This window comes from Erinaceus europaeus, chromosome 16 (genome assembly GCF_950295315.1).
Source record: "Erinaceus europaeus chromosome 16, mEriEur2.1, whole genome shotgun sequence".
Lineage (NCBI taxonomy): Eukaryota > Metazoa > Chordata > Mammalia > Eulipotyphla > Erinaceidae > Erinaceus > Erinaceus europaeus.
Window position 1 is genome coordinate 54,862,986 of NC_080177.1, and position 13,330 is coordinate 54,876,315.

The 13,330-nt window shown below is 36.8% G+C and overlaps 1 protein-coding gene across 1 annotated transcript in view; it reads left to right on the forward strand.

Moving 5' to 3' along the window:
• Positions 1 to 13,330, forward strand: part of AQR (aquarius intron-binding spliceosomal factor) — a 97,839-nt gene that overhangs the window by 51,532 nt on the left and 32,977 nt on the right. Inside the window, exons 17-22 of the mRNA XM_007521693.3 lie at positions 1,887 to 2,065; positions 3,923 to 4,090; positions 4,637 to 4,806; positions 7,079 to 7,320; positions 9,462 to 9,608; positions 11,059 to 11,128. Of these exons, the coding sequence (XP_007521755.1) occupies positions 1,887 to 2,065; positions 3,923 to 4,090; positions 4,637 to 4,806; positions 7,079 to 7,320; positions 9,462 to 9,608; positions 11,059 to 11,128 (976 nt within the window). The remainder of the gene's footprint in view (positions 1 to 1,886; positions 2,066 to 3,922; positions 4,091 to 4,636; positions 4,807 to 7,078; positions 7,321 to 9,461; positions 9,609 to 11,058; positions 11,129 to 13,330) is intronic.

Genomic DNA, 13,330 nt, shown 5'->3' on the forward strand with positions numbered 1-13,330 from the left:
TTTTTTTTTTAACATGAGGAAGAGAGAGGATGAATAGAGGGAACCAGAGCATCACTTTGCCATTTCATGTAATAGAAATAGTGGTTTGTGGTAAAAGTGTGCAAATTACTAAAAATCCTTGATCTGTATGTTTTATAGTACATATACTATATTGTATTCAAGTTGTAAAAAATGGGGTGATAAGAAGTTGGAAGAATCCCCGGCTCCCCACCTGCAGGGGAGTCGCTTCACAGGCGGTGAAGCAGGTCTGTAGGTGTCTATCTTTCTCTCCTCCTCTCTGTCTTCCCCTCCTCTCTCCATTTCTCTCTGTCCTATCCAACAACGACGACAACAACAATAATAACTACAACAATTAAACAACAAGGGCAACAAAAGGGAAAAAAAGAAGTTGGAAGAAGATTTGTATATTAGGTTATTATTGTATATTAGGTTATACCTTTAAGAAATTATCCTAACACTAGCAAAATCATTGCATTGCAGAATGTTTATTTCAATTAGTTTCTTTCCTTTGATATTATAAAGTTCTATGCTTTATTAAGACACAAAAATCTTTACATAGGATTCTTTTTTTAATTTTTGTAAATGTGTTATTTGGGATAGTAACTTCAATTTTGGGATGTTGCTGCAATTTTTATTGAACAGATTTCCCAAATTTGTAAAATCTAAAGCAGGAATTAGACTAATTAAAGATGAAAGTATGAGTATCCGGGTGGGCATAATAATTACAGCTAGCATGATTGTCCCCACTTCATTCTATAGTTGCTTCTTTTAAATGATTTAAATACTAGGCCCTAGAGGAGGTATTTCCATAGTCATTATTTGTCTGGTTGTTTTTAATTTTTAAACTTAGGCTTGTTCAAAATCATATTTGAAGCAGAAATACTTAAATATGAATAAATAAAAAGGGGCACTTGTGACTATCTTTATGAAGAGAGGTAACTGCTAAGGATATAAAATAAAATTAAGTCTGTTAGATTATTTAATTCTTTGACAAAGTATTTCATCTCTACTGTGCAGTTTTTCTGTAGAGGTGTGGGCAGTATTCCTGTACTGTTTCCCCTAGACTATTTTTACCTGCATTGTTACTTACATAATGGGGCTTAAAGTTTGGAAATAGGAGTTACTAATGTAAGAATTGAAATATGAGGGTTAAATGGGATGTTTTTCCTCTTTTTTAAAAAATATTTTATTTGTTAATGAGAAAAATAGGAGGGGAGAGAGAGAGAGAGAGAGAAAGAACCAGACATCACTCTGGTACATGTGTTGCTGGGGACTGAACTCAGGACCTCAAACTTGCCCTATCCACTGTGCCACCTCCCAGACCACTTTTTTAAATTTTTCTATTTTTTTTTTCCTACCAGAGTTACTGATAGGATTTTGTGCCTCCACAATGATTCAGTCATTCCCAGTGGTCAATTTTTCTTGTTTATTTTTACGGACAGAAGTAGAAAGGGAAAGAGAAAGATTGAGGTCCCTATAGCACTGCTCCACCACCAATCTCCAATCCCAGTCTTCATGTATGTTATATACTGAGTACACCACTGCCTGGGCTCCAAAACAGGATTTCGGGGGGGGGGGGGGGGGCTAAGAGGAGAGACAAACCCTGCACCTCACACATAATGATTTCACCACTGCTGGCTACTTCTTAATTTAAATACACAGAGGGAGGGAGAGCTAGATAGCACAGAACCGTAACTTTCTCGAGTGCCAGAACACTTACCATACAGTGTGAGACCTCAAACTTAAGTTGCATTCAAGGCAAGGCAGGGACTTTACCCAGTCATTTCTCTCATCTGCCCTAAGTCTGAATTCTTATTTTCTTGTGTAAAAGTTGGAGAAAAAGGTTTTCGATTTGGTCATCATCCATTTTTTTTTTAATCTTTCAGGCAGTCTGAGTATGGAGGTGTAGTGTTTGGGGGCTGGGCACGAATGGCTCAGCCTATTGTGGCTTTCACTGTGGTTGAGGTTGCCAAGCCCAACATAGGTGAAAACTGGCCAACCAGAGTCCGTGCAGATGTCACCATCAATCTGAACGTCAGAGACCACATCAAAGATGAGTGGGAAGGTAACTTATTTCAAAAATTCAAAGTTCTTTGGCCTTTTTAGTTTATAGACTTTCACTGATAGCTTTAAGAAAACATTTTCATTAATCTTCCCTTTTAAAACTTTTATTGTATTTTATCTTTTAATTTTGATTTGTATTATTAGTAAGGAGACCAAGGTGTACAGTAAAATCAAACTGTGATACTTTTGTGAAAAACACAGCATAATATTCATCAAATAAGTGTGATTTGAGCATTGCAGTTTGTAAAAGGAGAGAATGTTTTTGAGTCTAGAATTAAATTATATAGTATTTATTAAATGGTAATATCAATATAAAAATATTTGTTCACAGAAGGAGTAAAACCCTCATATCATTTGCATATATGTAGAACAAGTAAGGAAATTTTTTATTTTAAAAGGTAAACAGCCATCAAAGGAATGTCTGAAGTTTGTGGAAAACAAAGCTACAAAGTCAAAATTCAAAGAACTCAAAAGGAATTTAAGTGAAAACAATAAAACACAGATAATAATAGTTTATTTATAATGAAGGAATGAAATCAGATTTTAAAAAAAAACAGTGAAATCCACTGTGTTCGTGGATAAATAATAACTGCAGAATCATTAAGTAAATAATTTTCTCTCCGTGCTTCTGGAAGATTTGCAGAATTGTAGGTCTACGTCATAATTCCATTTAGCAATACGTATGTCCAAAGCTAGTAAGTTAGCTTGAGTTAGAGCATCAGTAACACCTGTGCAAGAAGTAGTGAAGAACTCCTTTTCAGTTGACACTTTTATATATATATTTTTTTTTCTCAAAGGTATGAGACAGTTTTTGCTTGCTGTCCTATTGTGAAAAACAGTAGCGAGTAGTTTTTGTTTCTCTCCTACTTCTTGGCTTATTTTAGAGGGGAAGGGATAGTCCCTTAATTTCTAGAAATTATTGCTCTCCATCTAGCTGTTCATAACCGTAGAGACACTGATATATCAATCAAATAATTATAATAAAATCCACCAAGACAAGCCAGATGTTTAATAAATAGCCACTGTATTTGGTATAGTTTGACACATATTTTTTGTGACTTCTATTTTCTTCAGAAGTGTTCATTAAATCCAGCATGTTATATTTCTAGAATAACGTACACCTTGATTACTGCTGAATTTCAAGAAAGACAGGGTCTTAAATTTATTGCCCCATGGAGCTTAAGGAGGTATTAAACAGTTTTTCACAATAGTTAATAAATTGAAGTGATTTATTAGCTACTTCTAAATATTGTATTGGTTGGAAATAAAACTTTAAAAGGGAGAAGGTATTCTTGGTTGTATTTTTGAAATAACAAGTGGCAAGTCTGCTTACTGATGTTTATAAAGGGGAAGTAGTATCTAAAACTGCTTTCCTCCATTACTTTGGAAACCACTATACGAAGAATATTCGTCTCTACTTTTTTTCTGCTTTCCTCCATTACTTTGGAAACTGCTTTCCTCCATTACTTTGGAAACTGCTTTCCTCCATTACTTTGGAAACCACTATACGAAGAATATTCGTCTCTACTTTTTTTCCCCTCCTTTTTTGAAGTATAGGTAGAATGAAAAACATAATGGCTAAGTTTTGATGAGAAATGGATAATAATAAAACATCGGCGGGGGGTGGCACATGTCATGGGGTATGATGGGGAGAAAAGGTTTTCTGGGGTGCCAGAGGCAAAATCTAGACCGTAGTATTATCATAGATGGATCCACATTGAAGCTGGAAGCCAAAAGTGAGAAGGAAGGTCTATGAAAATTATTGTACTACAAAGCAAAAAGAATCATTGATTTTCCCAACCAAAAAAAAAAAAAATCAGTAATAGTCTAATAATAAATGACATCTTTGTTTTCCTAGGGCTTCGTAAGCATGATGTATGCTTCTTAATTACTGTACGTCCCACAAAACCTTATGGCACTAAGTTTGACCGGAGAAGACCTTTCATTGAACAAGTTGGCCTGGTTTATGTCCGAGGCTGTGAAATCCAGGGCATGCTGGATGATAAAGGGCGTGTCATTGAAGATGGTATGCTGATCTATATTTCTCAGAGTGTGTATACATAGTGTATACATTGCCTTTTTCTTTCCCTTTGCATCTTAGATAGCATTTGTTTGTTTAGATACTATAAGAAGGCTGTAAGATACCTACTACTTCTTTTATTTATAGTTAATGTGGTTTTTAAGTTCTTTTGTAAGATATTATAGGGAGTGAGAGCTTCTGAAATCACCATTATTTAAAACTTGTCCTTTGTACAAGGGAGAGCAAGAGGAAGGGGGAGAGAACAGAGAATTGCTCTGGAAATACGCAGTACCAGGGATTGAACTGAGGACCTCACACAAAAAAATTCTATGCATTACCCACTGTGCTACCTTCCCAGATGCAAAACTTTACCTTTGCAGCATTTTATAACAGTATTATTAAAAAAAAAAATTGCTTTACTTCTTTACAGCTCTTAAATGATGTATTTGCCTAATTTTTTCTTATTAAATTGTAATTGAGTTGATTCAGTATAATAATGGTTCTCAATTAAAAGTATATATTTAATCCGATAAACTTTTTCAAAATGCCCAGGACCTGAGCCCAGACCCAACCTCAGAGGAGAATCAAGGACATTTAGAGTGTTTTTGGATCCAAACCAGTATCAACAAGATATGACCAATACTATCCAAAATGGTGCAGAAGACGTATATGATACTTTCAATATAATAATGAGAAGGAAACCAAAGGAAAATAACTTTAAGGTATTTTTATTTATTTTTTTATTGCCACCAGGGTTATCTATGGAACTTGGTGCCAGCAGTATGAATCCACCACTCCTGTTAGCTGCCGCCCACCACCAATACCACCACCACCCGCTTTTATTTGATGGCACGGAGAGAAATTGAGAGGGGAGGGCCAGATAGTGAGGGAGAGAAAAAGACACCTGCAGATCTGCATCACCACTCATGAAATGTCCTTGCTGTAGGTGGGAAGCAGGGACTAGAACCTGCTTGTGAGGATCTTTGCACATAGTACTATGCACTTAACTGGGTGGTGTGCCCCCTTAAGGTAATCTTTAAAATTTTGCTCTATAGCTGAAAATACTGTCATACTTTTACTAATTTTAAGAAATATGTGTATAGATACCATGTAAAAAAAATATATCAAGAAAACCACTGGCTTTTATGTTTTATTCTAAACAATCCTCTTAAATCTTTAGCCTATAGATCAAATGTTGACATTGAAGGGTCTCCACCTAATGCCACATGAAATACACCAGCACCTCTCACATCCTTGCTTCCATGACTGGTCTTCCCCTCCCATTATCCTCCATATAGCAACTAAATATAAATTATACTTCAATACTACTGTTCAATACTCTTTAATTATTTTAGCACATATTAGAAAGTTGTTAAAATAACCCAAATGACCTTGTATTGAACAGTGTTTTGTTGTCTTTGATATTTAACATTTAGTTCTCATTTATTTCCTTTCTTTTCTAGCCCATTCAGCCTGCCTTCACCCGGATACTTTACTTTTTGCTTGAATTGGTAGATTACTAGCCTTCTCTGTCACTGCTCACGTTCTCATCAGAGTCTCCTATTTTTATATATTTCCACTAATTCTTTCACTCTCAAAAATCCTTTACAATTCTTTTTTTGAGCTAAGTTGCAGTGCCATTTTCTTCCAAAAAATCTCCCCCCAAATCAAGTCATCCCTTCATCCATCTCTCACAGACCTCCAAACTATTTTCACTTTATTTTGTCATATTCTTTAGTATTTGCCACATTGTGCTACTGTATCTCATTGTTGAGGTAATATTTTTCTCTTCCTACTAGATTGTTAATTTCCTTAGAGATCAGAGCTTTCATCGTATTCATCATAATGTGAATTTTCTCATTTATCTGTTCATCCATCTATTCACTTGTTTCATAATCAAAATCTGTATTGCTGCTCTCATGAAAATGTTATCTTCATGGGAATAAGTCAAATGATAAACAAATCACCAAAGACATAGATAAGGAAATTTTAGACAGTGTATTAAATGCGAGAAGATAAAACCACGCTATGGGGTAAGAGTGATTAACCTGTACTATCTTGATATTCTGTCCTTTTAGTTGTACATTTGATATCAAATGGCTTTATGATTCTTTGAAATTAATACTCACTCTCTGATTCCCGTATGTTGGATAAGTCACTTTGTTGAAATGATTATTGGAGAGTCTAGGAATTTGCCTTGGCTTTTGGTAATTACTTCTGATAATGTATATGGTAACTACTATAATTTCATTTTATTCTAGTCCTGATTCTGAAATTTTATTTGACATGCTTTTATTTATTTATTGTTATTAATATTTTATTTATTTAAAGAGGTAAAGAGAAAGGTACAGAGGGGGAAAAAGACCAGAGTACTGCTCAGCTCTGTCTTACGGTGGTGTTGGCAAATTGAACCTGGGACCTCAGAGCCTCAGGCATGAAAATCTTTTGCGTCACCACTTGCTGTCTCCCCAGCCCATGACAATGTTTTAAATATTTTGGTTAATTTATTTTCTAGCAGTATTAATTTTGATATTTCTATGCTGTGAATTGTTTTACAGTTGAAGCATACATTAATATGCTTCTGGTTGTGTGACATTAACACACAGGACCTATTGAATATAATAAAGAGGAGAAAACTCTGGGGTTTTCTTTAATAAGAGTTTGTTTTCCATTGTTTTCTTGCTGTTGTCTATATCTGATAGAATTTTTATCCAGTAGTCAAGTTGTAAACTTCTTTATGACATTCTGTCTAAATGAGCTCCTAGTGGATAAACTGTTCTTGCTAAGTTTGGTCTTTTGTTTAACTCAGTGTATGGTATCAGCTGAAAATATAGCTGTTGACTCAGTCTAGCCAAGCACCTGTCAGCAGAAAATAGCTTCTTGCCCAGAAACACTCAGGAATTCTGGATTAGCAAGTCCAGCACTGCATTCCATTGAAGTGCAAATGTTTGAGATGTCTTCTTGACACAACCTTTTTCTGTACTTTTATGACAGGCTGTGCTGGAGACCATTCGGAACCTGATGAATACTGACTGTGTGGTACCTGACTGGCTGCATGATATCATTTTAGGTTATGGGGATCCAAGTAGTGCCCATTATTCAAAAATGTCAAATCAGATCGCCACCCTTGACTTCAATGATACATTCCTCTCCATTGAGCATTTAAAAGCCAGCTTTCCTGGTCATAATGTTAAAGTTACTGTGGACGACCCAGCTCTACAGATACCCCCTTTCAGGTAACGTCAGAACATGAGTAATTCCTTTTACATGTTCTGTAGTCAGCTCAGGGCTATTCAATTTTGAGTATCAAATTTGGATTTTGTTTGGGCAGTAAACTTTTTCTTCTTTTCAAAAATATTTATTGGAAGGGGCAGTTGGTGGGGCACCTGGTTAAGCACACATTTTACAGTGCATAGGAACCAGGCTTCAAGCCCCTGGTCCCCACCTGCAGGGGGAAGCTTCACGAGTCGTGAAGCAGGGCTGCAGGTGTCTCTCTCTGTCTCTTTCCCTCTCGATACCACCCTCCCCTCTCAGTTTCTCCATATCCAATAATAAATACATAAAATAAAAAATAATTTGAAAAACATTTATTGGTTAGAGATAGAGAAATGAAGAGGGAGGAGACAGAGGAAAAGAGAAGAAGAGACACTTGCAGTGCTTCTCTATCACTCTCAAAGCTTTCCACCTGCAAATGGGAACTTGGGCTTGAACCTAGGTCCTTAGGTCTTGTAACATGTACTCAACTGAGTGTATCACCATCCAGTGCTATTACTCGGCTTTTTCTAATTCTTAGTACAGAAGCTGTTCCAGTGCCACGGTGGAAGTAGCCTCCCATTTGACAAGTTGTCAGCAAATACTGTTTTCTGAAGAGTACCATACTAAATATATTTGTAGATCTTTTACATATTATATTATCTTCCCATCTTGAAATCCCACCATTATTTTTTAGTTTAGTTTTTGAAGATTTATTTATATATAAGAGAGAGATAGATGGAGAGGGAGATGATAGAGAAAATGAGCCGAGCATCACTCTGTCACATGAGGGATCGAACTTGAGACCTCATGCTTGAGAATCCAGTGCTTTACCCACTCTGGTACTTTTCTAGCTGCATTTCTTTTTCACTCCCATTACTCCTCCTATGTCTTATAAACTCAGCCTTCAAGATTTTTTTTTTCCCATATCATTTCAGACTGCTATCTCTTTAGACCTTCAGCACCCTTAGTCTTTGTGATGGCAGTGCCTTTCCTTCCTCCATTTTCTTGCATGAACTCACTACATGCCCTTTTGCTAGAGTCATTCTACTCCCTAACTAAAGCTCTGATTATTCCTGTTGCTTATCAGAATAAGAGCTGAACTCATGAACTTTTGGATTCTCAGTAGTTTGAAGATTACTGTGAAAGTGTACATGAAGAATCAATCTTCTAGTTTAATTTTAGGAAAGTCATTGACGTTCATTGCCTTTGGAGAGTTACTTTCTGAAGTAGCCCTGATCCCAGCTCAGAATTTTCACTCAGAAGGCTTGGAATTCCAGGGATATCCTAACAAGACTTTAGCCTGCCTTAGCCTGTTCCCTTAATATGGCCTCCATTCTAGCAAAGCTGACCACTTGTACTTGGGCCTCTGCTGTTGTTCTTTTTACTGTTGGTATCACCAGAGTGTCACCATATCTGGCTGAATTTCTCATAGAGACAGAAAGATACCACAGCACTGAGGCTTTTTCCAGTGTCGTGGGGAGTGGGGGCACAGGGCAGGCTTAAACCTGGGTTGTACACATGATAAAACAGGCACACTAGGTAAGCCACCTTACCAGCCTTTGGCTTTTATATCTTTCTTCCAGTTGTCCTTGCTCACATATTTGCATCTCTGAAGCCCTTACACCATCTCTCCCATGAAGACTTTTCTTAAATAAATGAAGTACAATGTGTAAAGTATTTTTACAGTGCATTTAAGTGTTTCTTCTTTGATTTTCCCCCACCACTACCACTAATCAGATGACTAACCTAAACACCCTTAACATAAATTTTGGTGGCTTAAGTCAGATCTTTCCCCAGAATTCTTTATATCTGTATATAACCAAGATTTCACACATATAAGACTTCACCACTCATGGGCTAACTTACTGTTTTTTAATTCAGATAGAGAGATAGAGGGAAAGACTCTGGAGCCTACCCTGGTGTCATGCAGTTTCATGTAGTGCTGGGCCCTCACTTATCAAAACATACACCCTACCTTGTGGACTATCTCTCAGCCCCCAGAAAGTGATAAATGTTTTTTTTTTCCCTTATTTGATTACTCTCCGTAATGTTATGCACAAGACAGGTGTTTGTTAAAATTATTTGCTAATTGTGAAACTGAAGAAAGGTTTTGTTTTCACAGGATCACTTTTCCAGTAAGAAGTGGGAAAGGGAAGAAGAGGAAAGATGCAGATGGTGAAGATGAAGACATGCAGGATGCAAAAACTTTAATTGTTGAACCTCATGTTATTCCTAATAGGGGTCCTTATCCTTACAACCAGCCCAAACGGTAATTTTGGTTGTAATAATGAGTAAAAGCCTGCTATATCAAATGAATCAGTAATTTTACGTTTCTGATGATCTACAAATTAAATAGATTTCAGATGCTATGAGAAATCATTTGAACACAAACTTCTTAGGTCACGAGCATGTGTCATATATAGCGGCTACTCTCAAGCACGGGAGCATGACTAAAAAAGGGCATTATAGTTGGTATTAGATTGGGGACTAGAACTTTGATACTTGAGTGAGGTACGACGTAGATAAAATATATTGAAAAGTAGCCAGGACCTTTTTTAAAAAAATTTTATTAGTGATTTAATATTGGTGACAAGATAACTATGACATTTTTTCCACAAATGTTTCCAGTTTCAATTTGGCTATGGAGAGAGAAAGAGGGAAAGGAAATATTTAGAAGAGACTGCTTTAGTCGTCTGAGCTGTATTTTTTTAAAATTTTATTTATTTATTTTAAATTCTATTTATTTAAAATAAATAAATTTTATCTATTTTATTTATGTTGCCCTTGTTTTTATTGTTGTAGTTATTGTTGTTGTTGTTAGATAGGACAGAAAGAAATGGAGAGAGGAGGGGAAGACAGAGGGGGAGAGAAAGATGGACACCGGCAGACTAGCTTCACCGCCTGTGAAGCGACTCCCCTGCAGGTGGGGAGCTGGGGGCTCGAACCAGGATCCTTATGCTGGTCCTTGGCTTCGCACCATGTGCGCTTAACTCACTGCGCTACCGCCCAACTCCCTTAAGCTGTAAAATTTTTAGAGATCTGCACTGCCATATAGTGCTTACCATTGGCAGTCCTGAATTGCATGCTTAAAATTTGTTAAGCAGTACAGAAGGGGACTTCATCATTCTTATTAGCTGAGTATATTCCATTTTGTGTATGTGCCACAACAACTTTCTTAGCTACTTATCTGTTGTTAGACACCTAGGTTGCTTCCAAGCTTGGGCTATTACCAATTGTGCTGTGTACATAGAGCAGAACTTAAGAAACAAGAACAGAAAAGGGAAAAACAAGTAAAACTTGAACTGGGTTTGATGTATTACACCAAAGCAAAGTACTCTGGGGAGGGAGGGGGTTGGGGAGAGTTGGGAAGAACCTAGGTGAGGGTGAGAGTGTTTTCTTCAGACACCTATCATGATTAAATGAGAAATTTTCCTCATGTGGCACCAACTGTACTGTAAACCACTGACATGCATTCCCCCACCCACCCATACCAGTTTTTCTTTTTTTTTCTCTCTCTTAAGAGGGTAGATCCCTTGTGTTTTAACACAGACACTACTATACCATTTAACACAAACAGGCTGGGATGTAGAGATGAGATTGGGAGAAAAGGGATAAATATAAGAGTGTATGTTTAGATTCCTGGTCATTGTTATCTAAATTTCTACTCATCATCACTTATCTGTATTTGTAATCAAATTTCTATCTACTCTTCTTTACAGTAATACAATTCAGTTCACTCATACACAGATAGAGGCCATTAGAGCTGGAATGCAGCCTGGACTAACTATGGTAAGGCATTTAGTGCTCTTTCTATTCTTTTTTTTTTTTCAATTTATTTAAAAAATGAGACATTAACAAAACCATAGGACAAGAGGGGGACAACTCCACACAATTCCCACCACTAGAACTCCGTATCCCATCCCCTTCCCTGATAGCTTTCCTATTCTTTAAAATCCCTTTGAGAGTATGGACCCAAGGTCATTGTGGGGTGCAGAAGGTGGAAGGTCTGGCTTCTGTAATCGCTTCCCTGCTGAACATGGGCATTGACTGGTTGATCCATACTCCTAGCCTGCCTTTCTCTTTCCCTAGTAAGGTGGGGCTCTGGGGAAGCGGAGCTTGATTCAGAGAAGCATCAAGTTTTTTGAGTATGCTGTACTTGGAACACCAGCTCAACTGACTTCAAGTGTTTATAAATAATTGTGGCATGGCATACATAATGATATCTTATTTTTCATTTCAGTGTTCATAATGTTTCATTATAGCATGGATGGCTGTGTCCATTTGTTTATATTTTGCTTACCTGCTTTTGTGCTACAGAAGTAGAGTTTGACTACTTGGGTCAGAAAGTGTATGAACTGCGAAGTCTAAAATGTTTTTTCTGTAAACCCTTCACTGAAACATTACTGCAAACTAACTTAAAATTGTATTCACTTGGAGACTTGCCTTTTTAACTTCCAGTTACTAATTTCATTATGGCCAGAGAACTATCTGTGATTTCAGCTTTTTAAACTTTTATTATTTTTAAATTTTATTCACTTATTAGAAAGAGATAGATAGAAACTGAGGAGAGCAAAAAAGGAGACACCTGCAGCACTGCTTTACTGCTGTGAAGCTTCTAGTCTGTAGTTGGCTGAGGGCTTGAACCCAAGTCCTTGCTCATGGTAACATGTACTCAACTAAGTGCACCACTACCTGCCCCCCCCCCCCTTAATTTGTTGAGGTTTATTTTATGGCCTACGATATTATTTATATTGATGAATAATCCATGTGCATTTAAAATAATGTATATTGTATTGTCTGGAGGCAATATCCCACATGTTAGGTTAATTTGTTTAATGATATTATTTATACTTTCCAGGTAGTTTAAGATTTATTTTATTTATATGAGAGAGAAAGAGTGTAGTCAGAGCGCCACTCTGGTACATATAGCACCAGAAATCAAACAGCTTCAGGCATACAAGTCCTATGTGCCACCAGCTAAGCCATGCTTTGCATGTTTTTTAAAGCTTCATGGATGATAGGACACGCATTCTGGGTTGTTATGTCTTCTTGGTGAATTGATGCTTATCATTATGTAATGTCTTTCTTTATCTCTGGTACTTCTCTTTGCCCTAAAATCTGCTTTGGTACTAATATAGTCACTGCAGCTTTCCTTTGATTAGTGCTCCCACCTGCATGGAGAATGTTTCACAAGTGATGAAGCAGATCTTCAGGCATCTCTTTTCTCCCCTCTACCTTCTACTCCTCTCTCAGTTTCTCCCAATCCTATCATAATAGGAACAACAACAACAAAAATTGGTTTTCAATACTTTTATGGTATCATTCCACTTCTTTTCAGTTATCTTAGTTTATGAGAGAAATAGTGTTGTTTGAAACAGTCATGCAATGTATAAATTTTCTTTTTTTTTAAATGTTTTTTGTTTTGTTTTTGTTTTTAAAGATTTTATTTATTTATGAGAAAGATAGGAGGAGAGAGAAAGAACCAGACATCACCCTGGCACATGTGCTGCTGGGGATCAAACTCTGGACCTCATGCTTGAGAGTCCAAAGCTTTACACTGTACCTCCTGGACCACACATGTATAAATTTCCTCTGGCTGCTTTTAAGATTTTTTGGGGGGGAAATGTTGCTAGCTTTTTTTTTTTTATGTGCTAGGGAATGAACCCAGGGCTTTGTGCATGTGTGATACTACTGACTTCCTTCCCCAGCATAATTTTTTAATTTACATTTTGAAAAAGGAAGCAAGGGAGTTACCGAAGCACTGCTCCATCATTCATGGAGTTCTGCTAGTGCTGTGCATGGTCTTCTCATGTAGTGCTAGTGATCAAACTTAAGGCCTAACAAATGCTACAGCATGCCCTATATCCACTAAACCCTGAGCTTCTTGAATTTACACTTTTTTTAGTAAGCTTTTTGGAAACTTTTAGCTATCATTTCTTTAGACTTTGTTTCAGTACTTTTCCTCTTTTAGGATTTCAATGACATGAGTAC